The sequence below is a fragment of the Lagopus muta genome, chromosome 8, assembly GCF_023343835.1.
Source record: "Lagopus muta isolate bLagMut1 chromosome 8, bLagMut1 primary, whole genome shotgun sequence".
Lineage (NCBI taxonomy): Eukaryota > Metazoa > Chordata > Aves > Galliformes > Phasianidae > Lagopus > Lagopus muta.
The window spans coordinates 31547763-31574377 of NC_064440.1; the positions used below are offsets into that span (position 1 = coordinate 31547763).

Below are 26615 nucleotides of genomic sequence, written 5' to 3' on the forward strand. Positions count from 1 at the left end.
GTGGTGTTGGCATAAGTGCTTCTGATTCCTGAAACGTCAAGCAGGGACAGCTGAGCTGGTGCCATATGGAGCCCCTGTGGAGCAGGTTCCTTGGTTGTGGGGGGAGAGAGTTCTCCATGCTGGACAGTGTGAAAGGATAGTGTCCTGTGACTGCCCAGAAAGCTACTTTTTGTGTAAAAAAACAAAATAATAATAATAATTGAAGTAAATGACTGCTGTTAAAACTTTTTGTCTGTAGCAGTTCCTTTTATAGAAAGGAAGAGGAATTGATAATGACACTAATATTCACAACGTATCATTGTTGATGTACTGGAGAACCTCAGAAAATGTTGAGGGGAGGTCAGTGTTCGGAGGAAAGATAGCAGCTTTATTCAGCTCCATCAGGGACTTGTCATAGGACTTAATAGATGATTTATTCCAGATTCAAGAATTCCTGACCACAAATACATAAATAGCCCTTGCTGCTAAATTCTGTTTTTGCCAAAAGCTTCCCTGGTCCATCAGATGCAGCACAGGCTCAAGCAAAGGTGCTCGGTGACTTGCTGAGAACTACTACCAATTCTCTAAGTACAGTTGTTCCAACATTAGTTTGGCTATAGTCTTCAGTGAATCTGTTGAGCTGAAGCAAACTCTAAATGAGGCTTACAGGTGTACCAAATTATTCCGTTAAATCAGTAATCTATTACTTCATTTTAGATACAAGCTTCAGAACTTAACTCCATCGTGTGCTAAGTTCTATAGAGAATGTTGTAGATGTATTCATTACTAAACATGGCCGGTAAATCAGGGATTGAAAGAAGATAGGGAAACTGTTTGTTTTGGTGCCTTTGGTGAATCTCAAACCACAGATGTGGCATGTGCAAAGTGAGGTAGCTGAAGTGGCAGCTATCCACATGTGGTTGGTTTTGTGGATCAGAGCAGCTATTTTCAGGATTGTCAAACAACCAATTTTGAGGAGTTCTTAAGTTCTTTTTTTTTTTTTTCCTTGAAGTAAAAGTCTGAGTCATTTTTTTTATACTTACTGAGTTTTCCCTGGAGATGGCAAATGTTTTTTGGTGGAACACAAACGCTCCCTAAGTGCTTTTGCTATTTTTTGTTGTGTTCTATCGTCTGTAAACATTATCACTGACACATAACAAAATGTACCACCAGCACCCAGGCCTATGTCCAAACCCATCCCTAATTAGCTATTAGTCATGCTGTTCCTAGTGCTATTAGGTTAAAATGACCCATTGACTGGCTATGGTGTCAGTGCATCTTGCATAACTTCTTAATTGGAAATGCTTGTATTAAATTCTGGATCAAAAGCATATGTTGAGCCTCATACACAGCGGGGGGATTTGTGTATTTCCTTCTGTTGAATAAATGGAGTTAAAATTGTTCTGCACTTGAATAACAAAACGTGTACTGACACCCATGTGTAAAGATAAGACTTGCAAATCCACTACAGCATTTAAAAGCCTAAAGCTAGTAAATCCAGTTAGCAATATAGCTTAGGGTATTGGTTATGATTGCTTGAAGTTCTGACCAGACGATGAAGGCAGTAAACTTCTGCTTCTTCCTCCTTACCCTCCTCTCTAATGCAGTCACTGTAGGGCCTTTGTGTTTGGCTAAATTTAAGTGGACTTAATGGGCAGATACGCAGAGAGCTCTATTACTTGTAAATATCAAACTAGAATATCTTCAGTAGCAGGGATGCAACAGTAACATTGCATGGACAGCCGCCACAAAGAGGAAAGAATGAAACTTAGAGAAAGCACTGTGAATGTATCTCATGATGTGAAAAGGGAGGTAGAATGGGAAAGGAAAGCTGTGAGCGCAGTGCTTAGAGCTGGGGACAGTTGGGAGTCTGAGTCCATTTCATAACTGAGTTCTGCATCTGGTACTTACCAAGAATTAATTCCAGATTGTATCTCACAGCCCCCACGGTTGGATTTCAAACCTCCACAGAGACATCTGTGTTGCACTCCACAAGCAAAGCAGCAAATTCATGTAGGTATAGAATCATTTGTAAATTGCATGTAAAACATTGAGACGTCTTTGTATGATGTGAAGAAGGACCAGGTCAGCAAAACTGGAAGGGATCATCTCTCTTTGTTACAGTGGAGCCATAGAGGCTCAGTGCTGTTAGTTCCATTTATGTCTTTGAGATGGAAGACAGCAGGAGTGATGTTTAGCAACAGTGCTACATTGAGATGAGGTAAGCACAAAGGTTTATTGTCTTGGATAGCAAAACCCTTCAGAAGGCAAAGCAGCAGCTTTTAGAATGGACCGAGCCTGTGACACTTGCTTTAAAAATAACTTCATGCAGAGAATAATCGCCCTACTATTCTCCTATGGGCTTTTTGTTTGAATGCAGAGATGGTACTTGTGAGCTGTTATCTGATAGAAGTTGAGAGGGAGACCATAATGATCAGACTCGAACGTGCTTGGATTCTAGCCTGTAACACTGGTTTGCTGGCTCATTACAGGCAAGGTGAGGAGTCAAAGTTCCTGAGCTCTCCAGCATCGCTCCAGCTGCTGGAGGTGGGCATGGCACACTCCTGTGGTGGTGGTTGGGTGGCATGTAGCCTGGGCCTCAGGTGCCTTTCAGGAAGGATTATTTCCTGTCGGCATCACCCCAGAGCTTCTCGAATTCCCAGTGATGCAGAAGATACAAGCGGCAAAGGAGCTGCATAGTGATCTTGTTATTTTGCAGCTAAGTGGTGGTGATGGGAAGAGTACGGATGGAGCCTCTGGCATAATATTGAGGGACAGGAACCTCATCTTTTAAGTCGATGAGCTGATCAGTGTTTAGTGAGCCCCCGAAGGGGAACAAAGTAACATTAAGGCAGTGATAACCTCCTGGGAGCCTTGTATTGTCTGTCTGAGCTGACTGGGATAGAGCAGTGAGAGGGTGGATAGCCTCCAGCAGCACTGGAGCTGAGATGCAAAGCAGACAAAACCACTGCTGTCTTCTGCTGAAGGAAGACCAGCAATAAAGAACCCTGTGGTATTTTTCTGAGCATGTATTCTAATGATTCCAGCATGTGCCCAGCTAATAGTCATCGTAGATGCAATTGGCCCTCAGTGAGCAAATAAAGCCTGCAAGGCTTTTCTAAGTCACAAAACCTTCGTTAAATGTATCCCTGTCCTTTTAAATTGCCAAATATTTGCATGTATGCTAAAAAAAAAAAAATCAGTGTTTCCAGTTTTGGTAAACCTGTGGCTTCCAGGAGAGAAAAAGCAACGTTCTTGTAGGAGCAGTCTAAAAATGTGTGACAAACAGCCTGAAAAAAAATCTTGTTGGGAGGTTTCTGTGATGGACCTTCACTGAGTGGACAAGTAAAGCAGCTTTAAAATGTTTTAGTTGTCAGTGCTGTCATCCCAGTGTTTCCCATTTCTGTCTTTATCTGAATACTATCAGGGAACTAGAAGGAAATGAGTGCTCTGCTAACTTTGCAGGCGTAACTCCCCAGCAGTTGTGGGATTAAGAAGGATGATCAGAAACCCACAAAGGTCCCAAACTCGCATTGGCGAAAGCTTTTGGGGAAAAGCACGGGTTTGTTTTTTCCCTAAAACTGCTGAGGCTTCATGACAGCCCCTTGTGATCCCACTGGTAGCTGCTAAAAACGTGAGTAAAACACAGACACCCTTTGGGCTGCTATATATAGGAAACACTTGATCCCAGGGCGCATCCAACCCCATCGGCTCCCCCTGAAATCAGCGGTGAGCCCATGTTAGCACCTGGCAGCACGGGGCGCTCCCCATACAGCTGAGCTGTGTTTGCAGGGTTTATTTTTAGGTGTGGGTGTGATTTGGTACTTAATGCTGCTGTGCGCGGCTCATAAATCTGTGCGAGCAGGGGCAGGCTTTGGGCAGTGTGACCGGAGAGCCTATAAATCCCCAGCAGTGAATTTAACAAAATGAAATTCAGAGTGCTTATGGCACTGTAGCAAGGCAGCTCAGCTTATTTCTATAGAGGCCAGAATAGAAATTGTGCAAAACGTGCAGAGTTTTATAGAGCTTTGCAGTTTCTGCCTGAGCTGCTCTGTCTGGAGGTGGCTGTAGCTCCAGAAGGGTTAAGTGCCTTGTGTCCATGGACGGCTGCAGCGGGAGGAGAGGCTGCGTTCTTCATTATCAGCACGTCCATTGTAACAGCACACAGCCATGTGCTGCGAAATAGAGCAAAAACATCAACGGATACAGAAGTTGCACATCTGTGCATGATGTGAGACGGTGGCTACCTCATATGCTTAAGTACTTGAACAGCAATTTGGAAAAAAAAAAAGAAATAGAGAAACTTTCCTAATCTTTGGCCTATGAGCCCAAGTGCAGCCCAACCAGCTGTGCTTTGGGTGTGTGTTCAGTTCAGCTCCTTCTGCTCTTTTCTTAATGTTTTCTGCAATGCAAATTGATCCTGCAAATACTTAGGCAAATGCAGTAGTCCAGAGTGCTGTTATCTGAGGGGCATGTTTGTGGGGCTGGGAACAAAGGTCCTGTTTAACCTCAGTTCTGATGCCTCTGAAAAATAGGGTTTTGTGACATTTCTTAATTGTAAGAACATTTTGGCTTATTTTCCTGCACTTTCGGTCACAAAGTGGCCGGATGCTCTGTCAGGCCCACTGCTTGCAGTGCACCTGGCTGCAGTGTTCTGTGGCGAAGCAAGTGCAACTTCCAGCATCCTGCTGGGAAGTGAGCACTGCATGTAGGAAACCCCATCAGCAAGGAGCTGCGAGCCCCCACACAGCCCACAAGCTGGGAGAGAGAGTCCCAAGCAGCCAACAGGTTCACCCTGCAGAGTGAGACGTCAGAGGCAGATGGTTTTGCTGTGGTTAACGTGGTTATTTCTGTAGGCTGAGCATCGTCAGTGGTATGAACTAAAGCTGTGGTTGGCATCATTTGTCTCTGACACCATGTGTGTCAGATGGTTCTGGGCGTTTGCAGGTTAACCAGCGTATTTCCCTACCTGTGCTATTGATTGTGCCAATCATACAGGGTGCGAACAGCAGCTTTTTGCTGAGATTGCAACCAGACAGGTAATGTGAGCAAACATGATGTGAAAAATTTGTCTCTAGTATGCATGCATGTCCTGAGGGCACAGGATAGTTAACAATGAGCTGTCTCACAAAAACAGCCTGAAAAGTTGCAAGTCTGAAAGAAACTGCATTTAAAGAACCTTTTCTTCTTCCTTTCCACTTCCAAGCCATCCACTCAGAGATTATTAATGTAAGTTAATAGTCCCCCTGTGCTTTGTCTACCTGAGGGAGCTGTAACAAGAGCCAGGCTGGAGCAGGAAATGTACAATAAATCCCATTTTTATGACTGTGGAAGTCAATGACTTTATGGTTTTAGTAACAGCCATGGAAGAAGTATTGTAGGGTTTGGGGCATGGTGGTTTTTGGGTGGTTTGTTTTTGTTTTGTTTTGTTTTTCCCCAGGGCAGTGTATTTAAGTAAATTAAACAGTAAGAACCCTGAGATTGCTATGGAAAGTCTCAGGAAAGTGAAAACCTGCTCTGAAGAAGTATTCTCAGCTGTTTTTCTGAACAAATGCAGGTTGGGGTGTGTTCCTTTTTTAGCTGCCATGTGCAGGAGCATGGCCTGAAACAACCTGTGTGCTTCATACCCACGAGGACCCAGGCCCTCAGCACCTTGTCTGCTGCTCCCAGGCTGCTGTAGGGCCTGGGGACCGTGTGAGCAGTGCTGTGGCAGAGGATTCAGCATCACCCAGTGCTCACAGCTGAGCCTACGCCATTTCCTATTGCTGGGAAGCTGCTGCTTTTGCTTCTTATTCCTCTTGTTTTTCTGACTCTCGTGGGAGAAAAAGAATCAGAGGGGAAAAAATAGGCACTGTGGAAAGTAAGATGAATGACTGAACAGATTAATCCTCGTAGCCTGGGAGCAGTTCCTTACTCTGCCCCTTCTGGTGCACCGACAAAGATGTTAGTCCCTCTCCGTGTCCTCTGCAGCACTCCATGTGCCATTACGTGGACATACCCAAATGGAGTTAGCTGTGCTAGCAACTCTGTTATCAAACCTCTGCCAGCTGAAATTCATCTTCCTGCTTTGGCAATTCCACTGATTTATTGTTTTCACTTTTTTTAGAGGGTTTATACAAGTGTACTGAGGGCAGCTTGGCCTTGAGATGTGCTTTGTGCTCTGCTGGATTACCAGGGTTCTGGCGGGATGCCGTAGCAATAACAAACTTTGTCCTTCTTCGGCATATGAACTTCTCCAGGAGCAAATCCTCACCTGCAGACTGTTTTGTTCTAGGAAATGACTTAGTGTGATATTACTGCTGTATTATTATTATTCCTTAACGTTACGGGTCTGCACTCCTGTCAAAGCTCACCAGGAACCCCCGGGCATGTTTTCATCACTAAGTTGGTGTTGATTGTACACCACACTGAGCTCGTGTGGTAGTAACAGGGCTGCTCCTGTTAGATGGACCCATTTTCAGGATGTATCTCTGCTACCCATGATGAGGGAGCACATTGTTGTCACCAGAGAGGTGTGACATAGTGCTTGGTGCAAGCTGCAGAGCAGTATGTTCCTTCTTAACAGGAGAAGAGGAAGGGCAGAGCAGCGGCACCCAAAGCAAAGCCGCTTTCCTGCCTCCTTGATTTTGATGTCAAAGTGCTCAGCATCCACCAGCTCTCTGGCAGATGTTGTAGACGATGTGAAGAGAGGGCCGTGCCTGGGAGTGAACTGGCTGTTATTGTGAGCTCCTGTTACATGTGCTGAGCATCAGTCTGTTCATGCATTGTGTTGCTGCCGTTGTTGGTGTTGTTCCTTCCTTGTCCGTCCTTGACAAGTGCTACTGGGACCACAGCTTTCCTCGTGCAGGCAGGCATTTGTTTGGAGCTTTGAACGCAAACGTAGGCAACGGCGATAGGAATTTTACATTTTGGTTTTCTGAAGTAAAACCTTAAAAGTGTTTGAGAACTCCTCCAAGGACAAGTACTTTGAAGGAAAACTCTTCGGAGGCAAAGCACAGGAAACGTGCTTTGCTTCTAAACTCTGTTTTGCACGCATGCTAACAGGTGACGCGAAGCCAAACGCTGAGAATCGCACGCCGTCCGAAAGAAGCCGGGGCTCCCGGCCGCCAGGTGCGCTCCCCGCCGGCTGCGGGACGCACGGCGCTTCCTCTCGGACCGCGCTCTGCGAGGGGCCGCCCTCGGGCACGAGCAGCGCGGCCCCGCCGCCTTCCCCGCTCCCCGCCCGGCCCCTTTGTTCCGCCCGGCCCGGCCCCGGCCGCGACCCCTCCCTGCCCGCCCGCCCGCCCGGGGGCGGTGCCGGGGTCGGGCCGAGGCGCGGAGCGGAGCGGCGGGCGCGGCGCTCGGCCCCTGAGCTCGGGGCCGTCGGCGGCATGTGGCGGGGGCTGCCGGCGCTGGCCCTGGCCGCGCTGCTGCTGCTGGGGCGGGCGCCGGCGGGGCGGGCGGCGGCCTGCGAGCCGGTGCGCATCCCGCTATGCAAGCCGCTGCCCTGGAACATGACCAAGATGCCGAACCACCTGCACCACAGCACGCAGGCCAACGCCGTGCTGGCCATGGAGCAGTTCGAGGGGCTGCTGGGCACCAACTGCAGCCCAGACCTGCTCTTCTTCCTGTGCGCCATGTACGCGCCCATCTGCACCATCGACTTCCAGCACGAACCCATCAAGCCCTGCAAGTCCGTCTGCGAGCGCGCCCGCGCCGGCTGCGAGCCCGTCCTCATCCGCTACCGCCACGCGTGGCCCGAGAGCCTGGCCTGCGACGAGCTGCCGCTCTACGACCGCGGCGTCTGCATCTCCCCCGAGGCCATCGTCACCGCCGAGGGCGCCGGTGAGTGCGCGCCGTCGGGCCGGGGCCGCCCGCACAAAACCCGGCTCCCGGCGGCTTCTCCTCCTCTCTCCTCTCCACGGTCCCGTCCCGTCCCGCGGTGGCTCTGCCTCTCGGGGGAGCCCCGAGGTGACGCCTCCCGCGGGGCAAAGGCAGCGGCTGCGCCGGGCGGCTGCGGGAGCGCTCCGTGGTGGCTGCGCGCCGCTCCGTGCCTTGTGCTCGGCTCCCCGCCCGGCCGGGGGCTGCGGCGCTCGGCGGTGCCGGTGAGAGGCGCCCCGCGGAAATGTTAACTTGCGGTAGCGGCGGAACTGGAAGTTAGAGCGGGGCGGTGGGTGGCTGTGTCGAGCGAGATTTGACCCGTACGAAAACGGTGATGTTCTGAGCCGGAGGCGGCCCCGCAGCTGCCCCGCGTTCCGCCTGTAGCTGAACCAAGTCCGCTGCACTGAGCCCTGTCCGATTCTCGAGCTGCGACGTAGCTCTTGGTGCCGTGCCCCGGTGCCTCCGACTGCTGTAGTTATTCTCTGGCCGCCCTGCTCTCACCTGTCCTTCCCCCCACGCAGTGTGCTGGGGATGCCTTGCTGCTGCCTTGTAAGGGCTGCCGACCTGCCGGGTTCTTCAACCCCGAGCGCCTTTCTCGGGGGTGTTGAGGTGCTCTCAGAACTGCCTTAAAAATGGACCCAGACCGAGGGAGGCTTGGCAAGCCTGCAGCGATTTGAAAGCAATCGCATTCAAATCTGGAGGGAGGAAGTTTGGCTAAAATTGCCCCCGAGTTACCTATTTCTGAGGACCTCAGCAGTACAATGACCTCTTTGAGGGATTCCAGTGCCGGATCCATGAACACTCTCTTTCAGTGAATGAGAACCTGATGACATTCTCATTTCTGGGCTGAAAATGTTGAACCGATGCATTATGTACCAGACTGAAAGAATCCTTCTTGGGGGAATGAAAATGCTCCTTTAGAGAGCAGAAGGAAAGATTCCTGTTTGAGGAAGAGGTAAGGTGAACACTTGCAAATTCAATTCTCCAAATGGAGCATCGCAGCCAAGCGGGAGACACAGAGAGCAAGCTGCTCAATGGCTTGAGTACAAAATGCTGCTCTTGCTTTATCTCCTGAGCACTCGCAGACCTCACGCTGTTTGCAAACAACAGCTAATAGAGTAGGTGGAACTATAAACCCATTTGTTATGGGCTTTTCTTGTAGAAGGAGGTGCTTTTATCTTTCGGAAGTCCAGTCTTGATTTTTCATTTATCCAAAGGGGCGTGCTACCTGCAGAGTAAGTCTTCTTAATGGTTTTCTGTCCTCCCAAGGTCTCCGTGTCATTGCTGGCGAGGGTTGATGTGTCTGCCTGATCCCTTTGGTAAGGTGGCAGCCTGAAGGGCAGCAGATTCAGAGGGCTTTTGTGGTTGGAACAGAGGTGGAGGTGAGGAAGCTCCATTTCCACTCCTTGTCCAATACCAGACTGAGACTTTGATGGGCAAGGTTCTCCTCTGACCTTCAGGGCACACCTTCCTAGAATTCCCTCTCACTGTCACATCTTGGCTCTCAGGACAATGATGCTAAGTTGAAGATGAATTGAAGTTCACTTGATATTTTTCTTTTGACGTCGCAGTAATGATGGTAAGATTCCCTGTTAGTTGTCCTCCCCTTGCCTGCTGGACCCGGGCTGTTGCTGAGGAGAAGCTGTGGTTGGCAGAAGCTGTGGCAAATCCTAGAGAAAAGTTTGCTGTTACTGAGCTGAGGGCTACACATCCTGTGTGAGTGTCTCCTGAGACTTCTTTCTATCTGCAACACTAGTTGAAGGGCCTGTTTAGGGGCTTCCTCTTAGCAGGAATGAGGGAGTATTTGTGTCTTCCTGCTGATGTCGCTTCTAGGCTGATTGCATGTTGAAGCTGTGAAGTAAGCATTGTTATGTCCATGATGGAGAAGGCTGCTGAGGATAGTGCAAGTGCTTTGTTTAGGGCTCAGTTAGAGCAGAGCTGTGCAGCTGGAGTTAAGAGGCAGTGAACCCCTGGGCTTAAGCAGGGCTGCAGATCTGAGGGCCACCTTCAAGCCAGCATTCCATGGGAAATGTATCATGTCTTTAATTTTGCACCCAATGAGTCACCAAAATGGCTACGTTAATTGCTGATGCTCAGATGCACATACATGTAGGCCTGTGTGCTCACTCTGGTTATGTCTCTGGTGATGCGTTCTTTTCCAGTTTTGAAGAGGGATCTGGGCGCTGCCCGTACCAGAGGACAGATCCGTTGGCTGCATTTCTGGCTCTGCAGATGTTAAGATCACAGTGAAGTGTGGGCATGGTTGAATAAACAGGAAAAACTCTGTATCTTGTTGCTTACCCAGCAGCAGGTGTAGGAGTGACTTCACGCTCCTGGATGTTTCCTTTGGGAACTTTTGAGTGGTGCCTTGGTAGAGACAGTCACATCTGACCATACCTTATTTTCTTAAATGTTTAGTCACTTCCAGGCAGCAATATTTACTCTCTGATTTAATTTGTATCCTCTGTAGATAATCCAGATGCATCAGAGTACCTGGTTGAGCGTACGTGAAGCTCATGCATCTGACTCCCTAGGAGAAGCTGGAACTCTTCCTGCTCCTGTCACAAGTTGCTCTGTGACCAGTTCTAAGTGCTGATGGATTTCAGTATTACACAAAGTGACCTCTCTGCTGCACCAAACCACCTGCTCGTCACTGCACATGCTTTATCCCTTTGGCACAGAGTAGGAGCACTCCATATTATAAGTTGGCATAAAAATGGTTTGAAGGCATATCAGGCTGTTAGTGAGATGCTGGAGAAAAGGGAGATGTCACAAAGATATACAACAAATGTCAGAACCATTTTGACTGATTACCATAAAACAGTGGATTAGAATTCTGCCTCTTTTTAGAAATATAATCCCTTAAACATTAAAGAACATGAAATGCAATTTAATTGATGGAGACGTGTTCTTAGATCTGAAATGAAGCTGCAGTTTCTATATGTAGTCCAAGTCCTCCGCATCTGCTGTGCCGAGATGAAGTTGTTGTACCCCAGTACTTGAATTTAGTACTGTGCATCTATAAGCGAAATAACAGGTCCCCCTGCTCATTTTTTCTCATGTTGTTAGCTTTCTGAATCAGTGGTTTCCAAACTCAAGATCAAATTTGCTCCGGCTCTTGCTTTGTTTGTGTTTGCTTATGGCAGTCCAAACACACAAAGGAGGTAGGGGGAATGGTCAGGGCAGTGCAGAGGATGAGCAATTATGCCCATCTTAAAAGTTGAGATTTGTTTTAGTTGTTTGCTCAAAACTGCAGGCAGTCTCAATTCTTAAAGAACAAAAAAATTGCATGTTGTGAGCTTTGAAAAAGACCATATTGATGATAACACCACTGGTCACTTGGACTCCATTTTTACTTCAGTTTATTTGCCTTTGGAGACCTGAATTCCCCAGGATGGCTTTCTTTTTTAATTTTATTTTCATTATGTGATCAGATAAGATACATAAGATGTATGCACAAGATTAAGTTTTACTGAATTGCTGCTGTTTCCCAAAGCTCTCATCAAATCTGTGGTCCAGGAATTGTTTTGTGCACTTACTCTGCAAGTGGCTTTTACTATCTTTGTTAGCTTTTTCTTTTTTTTTTAAATAGCACCCCTCTGAAAAAAGATTAGTTAAAACAGCTCATTGGAAAAATTAGTTTGGACTTTTCCCCCTCACTCTTAACCAAAATTTAATAGGAAGCCTTTGAATCGAAGCTCTGGGTAATATTTCCTCTTTGGCAATCCTGCTAATCATCACTGACAGTTATTTCTTTCAAAAGATTGTTTTGCATAGACAAAACTTGGCAAAGAGCTCCTCTCAGAAGAGGACTAGAACAATAGCAAGTCAGCTGCTTATTTTTTAAAGTAGCTGCCTTTTTTTTTTTTTCCATCTGCCTGGAGGTCTAAGCAGTGTGTGGATAAGCCTGATGGAGAGGTCCTGTCTTCTGAGACAGTTGGGGTCAGGGGCTGCCATATCATGGTTCCTCGTGCCTATCTAAGCTGGTGGCTGATGGTAGGACTGGCCAAGACCACCTTCGTTGTCCCTTCCCTGGTAGATGGGAAGGGACTGAGTGGTATGAGCCTTGTGTGGTTGTTGGCCACAGAAAAAGCATTGGGAAGTTGGAAGCCTTTTCCCAGACGTGTTGCACAGTGGTGAAAAGTCTCCAGTAGCTTCTATAAGCCTACACTTCTCTCTCTCTAGAAACTGCTCATCTCTTAACATATGCAAGGGCCCTGAGAAAGATGAACATCACTTTAAAGTCAAAACTTGCCTGTCCCAAGACCTCAAAAGTAAGATTAATCATGATTCTATGAAGTGGCACAGTGTTACCTGTTTACTCCTCCATCATTCATCAACAAGCGCTATGCACTGAACACCAATGCAGAGCACAATATATTGCACACCTCAGCCTGAACTCAGAGAAATGGCACTAATGTACTTGAATAGCTTCTCTGCACACACCTGATTCGCTCTCCTGTTGCACAGCAGCTGTTATGTCACATACCCAACAACTGGTAACAACTGGCTTGGAGGTTGGATGAGTGGCCTGGCAAATGAAATAGGTTTTGTAAAGAAAAAAACCCCTCAAAACAATTGAGTTGTGTACCTAGAAGTGGAAGAGAACATCTCTTCCACAAACAGTTGGGTTTGATGTTTGTTGCAGTGGCAGGTATATATTACGCATGTTGAGTGTTTATCACCCTTGCTGCAGCGGTGTTCGTTTGAGGATGGTTCTTCAGCCAGTACAAATGAGTCTTGTACTGGTAAGTGCAGTTGGGGATGTCTGGGGCTCTCTATTTACAGTATCTGTGATTCACTGATAGCCCCTGCTCTTAAAATGCAGTCCACACGTCTAAGTTCTTCAGCTATGCCAAGTGTCATCCTAGGCTGTACTGTAATACCAGCATTGCTCTATCCAAGATCCCATTAGGGTACAAGAAAGACTATGTATGATACCAGCCTTGACATCTGGAAAAGGTGAAGAAACCTTTAGCCAGGCCCACTTAAAGAAGGGGATTTTATTTAGAGCGTATTTATTTTCCCATCTTATTTGTCCTTCTAATAAAGTATGCTATCTCTCTTCCTAGTCTTGTTTCTCGTGTGTCTTTTTTTCTCCTTACGCTGTGCAAGACTACATGCGTTAACACAGACATCTGTTGTTATCAAATATATTTATAAACCCGTTAAATTATGTGATTTAATAAAAATTAGATTTAAAATTTGAAATGTGAGGCACATTCCACAGACCAACGTGTCTGAAAGCAGTTCTTTGTAAGTTTGTCACAATGGTTTTTTTTTCCCCTTCTATTCTTTATCCATCCTTCGAAATAATCAGCATGTTCTTCAACATGCTGAGGAATAGGGGAAGGCCTGAAACGTTGGTTTGGCATGATGTGATTGTGGTCGGTTTGATTTCCTCAGTAACTGAAAAAAGCAAACCAAAAGTAATTTCTCCCTCATCATCTTATTAAATGCAAACTCTATATGTAATTTTTAAATTCGGCAAATTCATGCCACAGATTCCCATCCTTGTCCTAAACCTGCCAGTCTTTGCACCACTAGAAGCGGGCTGTTTAATGTGGTTCAGCATGTGACATCATGTGCTCTGTGAGGGCGAAGCTCAGGTAAGAATCGATCGCAACTCTGGCAGAAACAGGCAGGCTTCTGCATCTTTACAGTCTGCTTATTTGTTGAGTTTTACTGTATTAAATATCAGAGAAAGATAAAATGTCGTATGTGTATGTGTTGAAGTAATGCAATACTGAAAGTGCTAACATTTTTTTAATGAATCCGTGCCAGATTTCCCAATGGATTCCAATAATGGCAACTGTAGAGGCACCGGCATTGGTGAGTACATTTTTCTAAACCTAAATAATAAGCTGTATGAGCACATCCCTTTCATACTTAATAAAGAGCAGCACTGACTGATGCTTAGATATTCTGCCCTATCTTGAGATCCCGTAGATTGTGCTTTTGATTTCTGCTTATAGCTGTCATGGAAAGGTGGGATTTGGGGCTGCAAAGACTGTGTACTGCTGATCAAATCACTTGTGCAATTCAAGTCGGGGGGCTGTGCTGATTTCACTACAAGTTTTGTCTTGAACACTGAGAATGATCCTTACGTGGGGTTCCCTCCCTACTGCCTCCCTACTACCAAAAATGTCATTTTCTCTCCAGTGCATCCAGTTGTTTTTCCGTGCAGAACTGAAAATGCAGGGAGGAGAATAACACTGTAGTCGTTGGCAGACTTTTGCTAGCATACTGCTATGAGCTTTGATTTAACTGAGAAATGCTTACTGAAATGATGAGAAAGAAAATCCCAGGTCTGCGAACTGCCAAGCAACACAGTTGGGATTGAATGCACCAAAATGAGTTTCTATAAACTTATAAATACCATTGTCGTAAGTTGCAAGGAGAGCAGAAGTGAAGTTGCAGGTGTTCACAGTCACGTGCTGCAGGAGCAAAGTGAAAAGCAGTCGCACATGTAATGTTCTTGATGTTGTGTGTTTTAGCCAAAGGGGGCTGGATTCAGGCAGACTGTTTCATATTCAGAAGGAAAGGAAAATTATTTCACTAAGTAGCAAGTTGGTGAGTACACCAACTCTCTCAGTTGTTGGGAGTAAGAACACTGAGGATTGTGCTTTGCTATGACTCTCAGATTTTCACATTAAATTCCAGCTTCTCTGCAGATAATGGTAAAACTCAGGCTAACCTGAGGAAACGGAAGCTGAGACCTTGTGAGACTGTTTTTATTCCAGTGAGTCTCCCACTGTTTTTACTTTACTGATTGGTTTTGTTTTCACTGAACGGAGTGAAATCAATCCCTTGAGTGTCACCACAATTCACAGGTAGTGAGAAGAAAAGCAAGGCCCAGTTTGGTAGCTAACATTATAGAAAGGTGAATTTGTTGCTTGAGCAAGCCAACTAGAAGTTTTCTTCTCCAGCTACAGTACATGCTGATGTCCAGTCTGCTAACATAACCACCTAAATACGATTGAGCAATGCAGAATTAGATACCAAGTTTTGCTAACTTCAGCATTGATCTTCTGTTACCTTATATGAAAAATATTAGATGTATCTTCAGAACTGCTTGCCCTCAGGGATGTAGAATTGAAAAATTGCATCCAAAAGAGAGTGAGGATGAATAGAAAAGGTACTGGTGAAGAAGAAGGGTAATATCTTTATCACTAGCTTTTTTACTGTTGGAACACAGTTTGTGGTTCAGTGCACCACACCCATTTCAGCTGACTTTTCTGTCTCTTGGAAGTAAGCTAGATATTTGTATGCTCCATGACATGCTATTCAGGCCACTTAGAAAATTTTCCAGGCTTCTTTATCCGCAACTTAAAATGGAAGCATCTGCCAGGCCTGAGCATTTGCTTAGTCTGTGCATGCACAAGTATTTAAGACAACGTGTTTCTAGGTAGTGATTATAGTAGAAAACCTTCCCTGTAGTTCTTTTATTTTGGTAATTTACAGGGAGAAGTTTCCCATGGAATAGATGTTGAGCATATGTTGGTATTATGTTGACATGCTTTAAAAAAGAATATTTAATGGCAAAGTCAGCAGAGATCTCAGTCCTGGTTGCTGTGAGCATCTGCTGTCTGTCTTGGTGCTTAGGCCCTAATGGAGTTGTGGTCCCTGAGCTCTTCCGGCAGCATTGGAGGGGGAACAGTCAGGTCAGATGGGATTTCCCCTTAGAATTAACAGTCAGTGAATTTTTACAATGCAGTTTTTCTTGCAGCCACCTTTTGTGGATGTTCCCCTTTGCCGGGGAACGCTCAGAAACATGCATCAGATAAAATCATGTTTTCTAATACTTGTGTAATGTTCCCTTTGAAAGCCTCCATAACAGGTGATGAGAGAAATGAGTTGCTCCTCACTCTGCATCTGGCTTTAGAACTGACCTTGGCAATGTCACTTGTGCCACCTTCTGTATTCCTAAGTAGTAATTAGAAATAATGCATCATTATGTAAACTTCTGTGGTATATAAATTTGAAGAACACAAGAACAACTAGAAAGTACCTTCATCAGGGATGTGTGCAGGTCTATTCATTAGTTCTAGAACAAGTAATAAAACATATTCCCCTTTTTTTTTTTTTCAATAGGGAAATATGAGACTATATATTTTTGTCCCTTAATTTAGACTGTTTTGTGGGTTTTTTTTTTCCTACTTATGTCTCAGAGAAAAGAATTGTAGAGCAGGAGAATGTTAAAATGTAAAACTTGTTGAATATGAATGCCAAGATGCCTGCATGAGTGCGGGTCAGAGCAGCACGTCTTTTATGGCGTGTTGCGAGGCAGCTTATAAAATGGGCCATAATTTGGTCTAAAGTATGCATGAGCTCCCACAGGCAGAAGGGAAGCCAAAAATCACTTCCCTTCTCAGCCTTTATTATTTTAACACAGTTCCATACAAAAGCCTAAGTCTGTAGGATACTATATATAGGTTCCTGAGGACATGTTTGAAATTCAAGGAAACAATATCCTCTTCTTTGGAGATGTTCTCCTCTTTCCTGTATTTTTCTTTAATTTTCAACTACAAAAATCCTTGCAGTCCAGGATAAATGATAATTTTGAGAAGTCTATAACCATCTTTTTATTTAATGCAGAAACCTTAAAAAGAAAATAGAAGTTGCTTCCCAAACTCTTCACAGTGGATTTAATGAAATAACTGGCTGCATGCATCATTATTTTAGAACAGTGGTGCATAGAAATAGGCTGTGTTAAGTCTTCTTTCACTTAAATGCTGAGTGAAATGCAGCCAGTGGGCAAGACGGGATATTTAGGACACTGAGTATGAATGAGGACACCTGAGTTGTACTTGCAGCTCACCTACTCTTCTCTGAATTACATTTTACTTCCAGTGGTACGTTAGAGTAGATAACCACATGCACATGATACTGGGACCTGTGTGGTTGGAGAGGGGTGAGGCAGTGGGCTTGGGGGCAATTTGCCAGTTCAGTGATTCTGACAGAGCACACCAAGTTCTACTAGTAAAAAATAACATAAAATAGAATGGATATTTGCATTAGAATAATTGGCAGTGAAATATTGTTAAAGTTAATGAAAATATGGGTCTGGGGCTTCAGCATTAGCACTTCCGAGGCTCTAATGAAAGTGCTGTTACATGCAGTACTGTTCCTGGCTGTCTGGAACACTGCTGGATGTGCTGCTCTTCAGCACTCGTTCATTTTGTGTTTTGAAGGTCATCCTACCGGAAGAGCTAATAATTTCCCATTTTTAATTATACCTAGGATTCTGGATCACAAACCTGAGTGACAGCAGCCTAACTTTGTTGTTAGGGGTGTCCAAAGCACAGGTTTCAGTTGTACTCTGAGCTGAGGACACATGGTGTGGATAGATCAGAAGGCTGATCATGGCAGCCTCTCTGCATTATTTTTTCCAAGTTAAAGAGCAAGCGCGCTGGTGGAACCCTGGTGGGATCTAGGCAACATTGCCAAGAAACTGCTGAGCTTTCCTCCTTAGAAAGTGCAGGCTGCAAGCATCTGCTGAGTTTTGTACTCAATGAAGTGGTTGTTGCCACAGACCAGAGGTTCTCAGCAGCTGGCTCTACTGTATGCTGGTCAATAACTTCATTCCCTCTGGCTCTCCCAGTTTTCAGTCCCACAGTCCGTAATGTGGACTCATGAGTAGCTCCTTGTTTTAGTTACACCTATGCAGTCATTTGTTACTGGAGGAATTTTTAGTCCTCTATAATTTCTTAAGGGAGTAGTCAACACTTGAGCGCTACCCCTCCTTAAGTTGTTTCAAGTAAAATTAGCTGGGAAAATAATATCTAGCTGAGAATTAGCTGAGAAAGTAATGTGTCTGTGGCAAAAGAGCCTGGCTTCTTGCCTTTATCCCTTCCTGCTACGTGGCTTTTAGCATAACAGTGAAATCCAGTCCCAGTGTTAGGTGGGTTTTTTGCAAATCCTGAATGAGCGCCCTGGCCAGGCACCGAATAAATTCAGCGGTGGGAAATTCTTGCTAGGTGTGATTTTGGGGTTTTGGGGAGGTTATCACTGAATGCAGGCTGTTTTCTTTCTAAATAAAAGTTTCTGTTTTGTAGAACGCTGCAAATGCAAACCCATAAAAGCTACCCAGAAGACCTATCTACGCAACAATTATAACTACGGTAAGGACAGCTGCATGGCCAGCTCCCAATCACTTTAGGAGATTGCTGCTTATAAGGCTACAGTCAGAGAGTTAAATAGGACTGGGAAAAAATGTCACAAAAATAGCCTATGGTTTCAATTACTGATGGTTAATCCAGTAGGACTTATTACAGAAGATGTGGCCTGAAACTTTTCCAAATTCAAAACGGAGAGTGTTTATAGAAGGATAGAGGGGATTAGCCTAATATGTTAGTACAAGAGTGTCTTTGTTGACGTTGAGTGCTAGTTATTCCAGTGTCAGCATGGGCATTTGGGATTCATGCACTTCTTTAGTGTGAAAAGTCATTTGTTAAAAATGACACCGTGGGCTCCTATGCTTGAAATTCCTTTTGGATTTACAGCTTTGATACATTCTGATTTCGTAGAAAGGGATGTTTTTGCTGATTTTCATGCCTAAAATCTCACTGTGGCATCTAACAGGCATACTAGGCTTTTGCCTTCTTGTGTTTGCAGCCAGCAATGAATGACTTTTTGACTGTTAGTTTGTCAGTACAACCTTTAAAAGTGCTCTACGTCCTCTACTGTCCAAATGGCCCTGGTCTTCTAGCGTATCAGGTCCACTGTTACTTTTCATAGGCTATAAGAAATTAGGAATCTAAGGAGTTTATTATCTGTAATGGAAAGGATGTCGTTTGCAAGCTGTGAAAGATGTGGTATTCTCTAGAGTGTGACCACTGGATTTGCTTTGCATTTAGTTCAGTGGTGACTGTGAGAGAGCCAAATATCTGTTGCTTTTGAAAGGCAACTTTCCCTCCTATGCAACTTATGGCAAAAAGAAAGAGCAAGGAAAGAAACAATTAAACAGGTCACCAGGTCAAGATCAGGAGTATTTGGTGTTCATAAGGAACAGAGCAGATTGGTGCTGGGTCAGTGGAGAGAGGATGAAAAAGGTAAGGGCCTGTCATCCAATAGAGACAGTGATACAATAAGCTTTGATGCATATTCATGTCTCATGAAAAGATGAGCGTGACAAATTAAGTTTAGACATCTGTAGTGCAAGCAGTCAAATAGAGAGCAGCACATGAGGCAGGAGAACATACAAAGAATGAATTGAATACATGAAGTGGGAAGAGCAAAGAGAAGGAGATACTAAAAATCAAGCCCAAATGTAACGAAACACCCTTACATCTGGTATGTAATTCCTGCTGGTGACTCATTGTGTTTTGAAATATACTGAGCTGACTGCAGCCTCTTGCTGGAGGATGAAGCAGTGAAGAGCTGGGGGCAGGGGAGTTACAGAGTCCAGCTGAGCTTCTGATAACAGACCGTACAAAAGACTAATCCGAGAGGTCATCACGAATGGCCCCGGGGCGACCTGTATTATCTGCTGCCCTTAGCTGTACTTTTTGCTACTTCTTCCTAGTCATTCGGGCAAAAGTGAAGGAGGTGAAGACTAAATGTCATGATGTCACTGCAGTAGTGGAAGTAAAGGAGATTCTCAAATCTTCCCTGGTGAACATCCCAAAGGACACTGTAAACCTTTACACAAACTCCGGCTGCCTCTGCCCACCGCTCAGTGCCAATGAAGAGTACATCATTATGGGCTACGAAGATGAGGAGCGCTCCAGGTAAATCTTGCAGCATTATCTTTGAGGTGTTACTTGTTGTTTGTTCTCCTGTCCATAGAGATTGCGTGGTCACCAGCTAAGGCAAACTTTGTGATGCTCTGCATGGCACTGTAATAATATTCTCTACTCAGAGAGAGTGCTGAGAGCCACGAAGCTCTGCAGGCACAGAGGTGTGATTCTTGCATGTATTGGGTTCTGTAGGTCATGCACGAATGCTGTTTGAGTAACAATTTATCTCCTTCTATAGGTTACTCTTGGTGGAAGGCTCCATAGCCGAGAAATGGAAGGATCGACTTGGTAAAAAAGTAAAGGTAGGAAAATAGCTCAACAAAAGTCAAATATTGCAGATGCCATGTAACAGCTACCGAAGTTTTACAAAATGAAGGAAAAAGACACACGCTAACTCGAGCTAATTGATAACAAGTATCAAAAATTAACATGGCTTATTACGTTACTCAGAAATACGTGCCAAGTAGCACAAGTGGGTAGCAGGCAAAATCTTCATCTCGACAAAGCAGACCACAGAAGTGTTCTGCCTTTGTGGTGAAATGTCCCTTCTGCAACTCGTATGTACTTCACTGCAATTGTAACACTAATGAAAAAAGAGGGCTTTACAAGGGTTTTCCGGACTAAGTCAGAATTACACTTTTCAGATTTTAACATTCTTTAAACATAGTTAGCAAATTTTAAATATAGTTCACAAATGGCATGGGTTAATGACTATGCCAAATTTGTCTCTCTTGCTTAGATATGGAAGGTGCATGGTAAGGAAGTTCTGTATTTTACATGTAGTAGCCAACTGGAAGCAATGAGCTCAAATGGAAACAATACATGAGTGTTTTCTCCAATGTTTTCTAATTTTAGTGTATTCTAATGTCTTCCATGTTCTGGAAGGACTGCCTTTTTATGCTTTGATGCACAGCAGACTATTGGCTATTTCTACATTTTGCACAGATTTCTCTTATTTTAAAACAATTTCTCATCTGTTGTCTCGACACAGTGGTTGCACTTGTGCAAACCAGTCTCTTCTGCTGAATGCTTTCTCCAACCATTTTAATGGTGACTGGCAGGAAAATATTGTTCTCATTAGAAATACAGGATTCTCAGTGTAAATATGGTACATCCACAGCGATTACATGAGTGAAAAGATATGGGGATCTTATTCCAAGCTGTTGTTTGATTTGGCAGAACTTTCTGAAATCCAGTGCCATGGAATAAACACCAGGTTGCTGCTGCAGGCTGATCTCTGCTCGGTCCCAGTTCGGGGGTGGCAGGGTGATATATGGTTTCTTTCTTGGGAGCTCACATATTTTCTAGCTTATTGCACAGCTGGGATTGCCTTCTATTAAGCACTGGTTTCAGTCCAATTCAGTTGTTTTTCTGTCCAGTACTGGCTTCAGTATGCAGAGCATTTTTGTGGTAGGTCTAGAGCCTCAGCACTGAAGAGGCTCATAGATAATTTTTTTTTTTGAAAAGCAATACCTAAACTCAATTTTTTTTTTCCTAATAATGTGATACTTGTTCATTCTTGCTGTACTCTCAGCTCTTATAGCTACTGATGCATAGCACGTGTGGATAAAGATTTTTGAAGGTCTTTGTGCCACTGTATCAATGACTTCTGGTACAGTAGCAGTGCTTGCATCAGGAAACTAGTTGAATAAATTCAAGTATAAAGTATAAAGGACGAGAAATTGCTAATTAGGGATTGTGGCATTCATGACTTGGTAACTTCAGACTGTGTTATGTTACGGTGGGGCAGAAGCTGCTGAGAATGCCGTTCACAGTTGGAGGAGCCTGACGATGGCACTTATCATCCCAGTCCCAGTTTTTGTAATGCGTCATCATTTTTTCCAGTTACATTTATTATGCCTTTTTGTACTGCAGTTCCTATTGCCTGGAAAAGAGGCATTTAAAAAAATTAAAAAAAAAAAAAAAGCACTTGATTATTTTCCCCAGCTTCCCCTAGCAACTGCACAGGTGGCTTCATTTACATAAGCTTTTTAGATACTTCTGAAGACTCTGTACTGTGCCTTGCCATCAGCCCCTTCATTCACAGAATGTATTAAACCAGGCCAAGAAATGGATGCTCCTCTCTGTTGGAAATAATAATTCTTAATAACCTCACACTCCTCCAGTGGGGCCCAACACAGGGTATTGTGGTGGCAGCACAGCAGTGACTTTTGTTGTTGTCTGTAAAGCCACCCAGTTACCGTATTTATCATCACAACAGCATTTATTATTTATAAACTCCAACTTCTTCTGTCATCTTTTTGCAATTCCTCTGCTTTTCCATACGCAGCGCTGGGATCAAAAGCTCCGCCACCTGGGCAAGGCGAAAGGAGAGCCGGGACAAAGCGATTCGGCACCGAAGACTGGGAAGCCCAGCAATGCCCGGCAAGCTCGCAGCTAGATGTGAAATGCCCTACGCCAAAATTCAGTGGACTATCTGTCAAGACTTCACTGTTGGAGCAGCAAAGGAGAAATTGCACTATTGCACGTTATATTCTATTGTTTACTACAAAATAATGTTTTAGCTTATATTAGTTTTTATTCTCCCTCTTGTTTTTCTACCTTTTTTTTTGGTTTGTTTTTGGATGTGTGCAAGCTCTGGAAATAATATGTTCTTACACGTTACTAAGAACTGTAGAGAACTGCCTTTGTGAGGTGCGGGAAGGTCAGGAGATGCTGAAGTTGCCACTTTGACTCCCAAATCTTCTTAGCAGATGTACCTGTGCAAGCAGGAGATCTAGCGCCGCCCATCATTAGTGACCCACACCAGCTGCCTTGGCTCAGTCCTTCTCATCACAGCCTTGGTCGCTGCTTGCAAACCTCCTTACTGGGCCGGGGTTTGTTAAGTGCCTACATTGTTGTTTGAAAATACAACTGCTATATATACACACAGCTTAGAGTCACATGGCACTTCTGGAAAAATTAGGAAAGGATAATTTTTTTAATTCTCTGGACCTTGTAGGAAACCTGATGTAGCTCTGCCATGGCAGGACTTTATTTATCATACATTTCTTCTCTTATAATGGCAGTTTCTTTTTTTTTTTTTTTTTTCTTTCTCTCTGCTGAGTTGTAGGAGTAGACTGCCTTACCAGGCCTGCTTCTCAGTACAGGTCTGCACTTTATCATTCTGATTTTGTGGTGTTATTCTTCAATCAGTGCCTATATAAGCAAGTGTTCAATACTCAGTAAAATACGTCCAATAAAAAAAAAATTGTAGTTGTCAATATGGACCTTAGCTGACATTTGAGCCAGCATCATATTTTTATATTGCTGTTCAAAATATAAAACCCCAAATCCCTTCCTTTTTGTGCTTTTATACAATTCTTTGCAGATAGTAATAACATGTTTGAAATTAAACACTCTGTTCTTCTGTTTTTCTTTTCTCTCTTGCTTGAAAGAAATTAAAGTGATGTAAATAAAATAACAGTTCTTTCCATGTCATACAGAGGGGAAACCGCTCTGCTTATGATGGCTGTTGGGTTTTTGACTATGAGTATTTTCCATAGCCACCTGTTTTCCTAGCTCACCTAAATGCATTTGGGCTGCCTCTTGTTAGCAAAGCAGGGCTGAAGTAGTTAAGTTGAAACTGTGCTGGTAACAAGTACATCCCGAAATATTTGGGAATATTTATAATAATGTCATTTTAAGATTACATTTAATAAGGAAGGGTGCTGGGGCAGGTTCTCCGTCAAGCAGGATACCAAGTTGAAAAGATAGACCTGTTTCCTGCAAAACTCAAAATGTGCGTGGGTTGATTTGTGGTTGCTGTTGTTGGGTTTGGTTTGGTTTGGTTTGGTTTGTTTTTTTTTTGTAGATTGCAGTGGGATATTAAGTCTTCAGCTGGTTTGGTGTCTGCTCAGAATATTGCACAGGCTGGCTCAGAAATGGATGGAAAGGCTTTCAAAGGAGAAGCTGAATTTAAACAAAAAAAAATCACATCTGGAATCCTTGCTCTGGTGTATTTTGGACATTGTAGTTCGTTCTCATCTGCTCTATTGGTTGGTTCCTGGCTTTTTCAGGCATGCTGTCAGGTGTACATCCAAGCAGGTATCTGCCTGTGGTGGATGAGCACCACAGTGTGTACACCACCATGAGTATCAGAGCAGATGCATCAGGATGAACATCAGTACTGCAGCAGCAAACAGACTTCAGGAGTGAGTAAACAGCAAGTCCTATGAAACCCACTGCCAATATCATCTATCATATGTACTTATTGGGCTTTGGACTTTTTTTATAAAGCACTGAATAGCAGGCAGTTCATGAGAAGGAAGAATTGTTGCACAGAAGGTCAAGAAAACTACAGTTCTGAGTAATCCTATTTCCTGTTGTGCTCTTATCCCCATACGCAGAGCTTTCTGAGGAAAGCTAAGAAGTTTGTAATTTTGCACCCTGCTTAACTCTCAATTAGAGACTAATCTATCAAGTAATTTATATTCTGTGATGTGAAAATGTTTTTGTTTTTCTCCTCAAACTGCATTGACCTTTGCCTTGTGCTGCCCCTATCATTGCTTCAGAACTTCACTGCTAAGAGGTAGCATTAAACTCAGACTGTTAAGGTCCTCCTCCCCAACTAGAATCTGCTCCATCTGTCTCTGGAAGACACTTGTGCTTCATCTTTTAATCCCTCTAGCGGGGTCAAAGGGAAAATAAGGCTTTCTGGGGACAAAAGAGGAGGAAAGCAGTAGCTCCATTCATTGAATAGAGAGCTGGTTTCTGATCAGCTTTAATGTTTTATTTGCTAGGCTTGAACTCATGCCCAGTCTTTGTGTAGTCAACAACATGATGACAAGAAAGTGGGACAGCTGTATGTAATGCTGTTAACCTCTGCTGTTGTGCATTTCCAGCAAGGACAGTGAGGCACAGTGACATCCTCTGAAGGTGAGTGAAGCTACTAGTAGTGGTAGCAATCTGCACCAGGCTGGTGAGGACAGCTGGTTACCTCTTGCTGCTGTTCGGCTAGGAGAGCAGCTGAGAGGAAAGGGCAGCCTTGTTCATAGCTTTTGTGCCCATCCCATGGTGTCTTTGCTGGTGAGTCCCTTTAAATGGTCATCCGTGTGCTGGAGGGAGCTATTTTTCCTCTTATTCCCAAGCTCTTCTGTAGCAGTACAGAGACAACATCTGTCTCCTAATCCTTAATTTTTATCTGCAGTGATTTCACGAGTCATCATCAATCTATTGTGAGAATCTTTGTATCTATGGAAAGACCCAAAGCATTTAGTTGTTTCATTTGAAAATATGTGGACTTGCTTTTTCAGAGGGTTTTTGGAGACAGCACTAAAATTGCGTAAGAGAAATGCAAACAAGAAAGCATGTGTGACAGCCAGCTTATTGGCTGTGTATAATGCGGTTATGTTAGTGGGTGATGCACATGCCTATGCGTGCACATGTGACCAAGTGACATGGGATGTATGGAAGGACTGATTGAAACCATGCCTTTCCCACATCTGGGTTATATTATTCCAGCAAGCAAATATGCAGCCCCAAATCCCTGTGGATAATTAGCTTGACATGTTGCTTATCAGAAGGCACCCTTTCCCAGCACAGCTCAGCAGATGAGAAGATGGGAGTATTGAACACCAAAGATATTTGTGAGCCATGCCTGGTTTCTGATGGAGGTTCACTCGTGATGTTAATAGATCTTCACAGAAGGTGCTGGCAAGTTAGAAATAGTATGAAAGTGGCACACCTTCATTTCAGCCTGTGTATGATGATTTTTATCTGTAAGTCCTTCTATCAAAGCCAAGAGTAAGCAAAATCTATATGATGAGAACAAATTTCATGTTCATATGAATGAGAGTAGCGTGGTTCGTTTTAACAGCTTTGCAGAGAAAGAGTTCCAGGAGAAGTAGGAAGAATAAAGGCCTCTTGTTCTTAGAAAGTCCATTCTCAGAAAAATGCCAAATCAGATCCTCAGGCTGTGTGCTGGTGAGGCTCAAGTGGAAAGAGAAAATGCCAGTGTGTTTAAAGAGAGGGTAAGATATGAAAGGGTACGACTGCATAATATCTCTCAACTAGAATCAAGTATTGTTTCTGTTAAATTTTTAAGGTTTGGGTGCATCGAGCATGAGAAAAAGTAGTGGTTGAGTTGTAACATCGATGATGGAATGAAACATGGCTACACCAAGCTTAACTCAAGAGTGAGCATAGGGCCAGCTGGGAAGTAGCTGACTGCGAAGGATCCCAGCCTGGAGGCTGCCAATGTCAGCAAATTAAATTGCACAATGTGCAGAGTGAGATGCCAAAATCAATATCCTGAAGTTTGTGGTATAGAGTAGGTAGGTAAGTTAGTGAGATAGTAAGAAGGAATGAACAAATTAACATTATATATACATACTATCAGGGCAGCTAGTGCAGCTGGGGATGCTTCAATCCAGCTGTACAGGAGAGATGTGCTGGCTACCATCGCTTCTCTGTTATGAAATAAGACAAATACCATGGCAGCTGGTAGTGCCTAATGCAGTCCTAGTAATTGGCAGACAACAAGTTGGAAATTCCACGTTGTCTCCAAGTTCTCTGGCAGCATTGCTATCTTCAAACAAATGTGCTTTGCTTTACCTATAGTGCAGTGGAATAGCTCCCCATTCTATAGAAATTGTTCTTCAAATCCTCAGAGAAGGGCTTTTTTTCCCTTCTAAAGGTATTAACAAGATTATTCAGTTATTCACTTTAGACAGTGGTGATGGAGCACTGAGAAGCGCAGGCTGGTGATGATTGCTGTGTCCCATGTGACACATGGCTAGCATTTTCTTTCCACATCTGTGCTTTGCAAGCCTTCAGTAAAATGAATAAAGAAAGGAAGGAAAACAAAATGTAAACATCCCTGAAATGCAGTTGCCCTTTACTGGTGATAAACAAGAGAATCAGATACATCAAAAGCATTCCTGGATGTCTGGCCTGGAACAACTATGGATGGAGCTTTCCAAATGGCCAGTGACTTTGATTTTTGGATCATGCTGAAGAAATCGGTATAGATGCAGAATTATCTCAGCTCTGTTACTAACAGTATTTTTTTTTTTTAATGGGAAGCTTCTGGGG

General features: G+C 44.1%; 1 protein-coding gene and 1 long non-coding RNA gene across 2 annotated transcripts in view; one reads left to right on the forward strand and one right to left on the reverse strand.

The window, feature by feature from the left end:
* Window positions 1–26615, reverse strand: part of LOC125697034 (uncharacterized) — a 65681-nt gene that overhangs the window by 5195 nt on the left and 33871 nt on the right. The window lies entirely within an intron of this gene.
* FRZB (frizzled related protein) lies at window positions 7350–23322 on the forward strand. The gene is made up of 6 exons (XM_048953580.1): window positions 7350–7803; window positions 13624–13671; window positions 17898–17963; window positions 19367–19571; window positions 19819–19882; window positions 21871–23322. Exons 1-6 carry the CDS (start codon window positions 7350–7352, stop codon window positions 21979–21981), a joined length of 948 nt encoding a protein of 315 aa, XP_048809537.1. The 3' UTR covers window positions 21982–23322.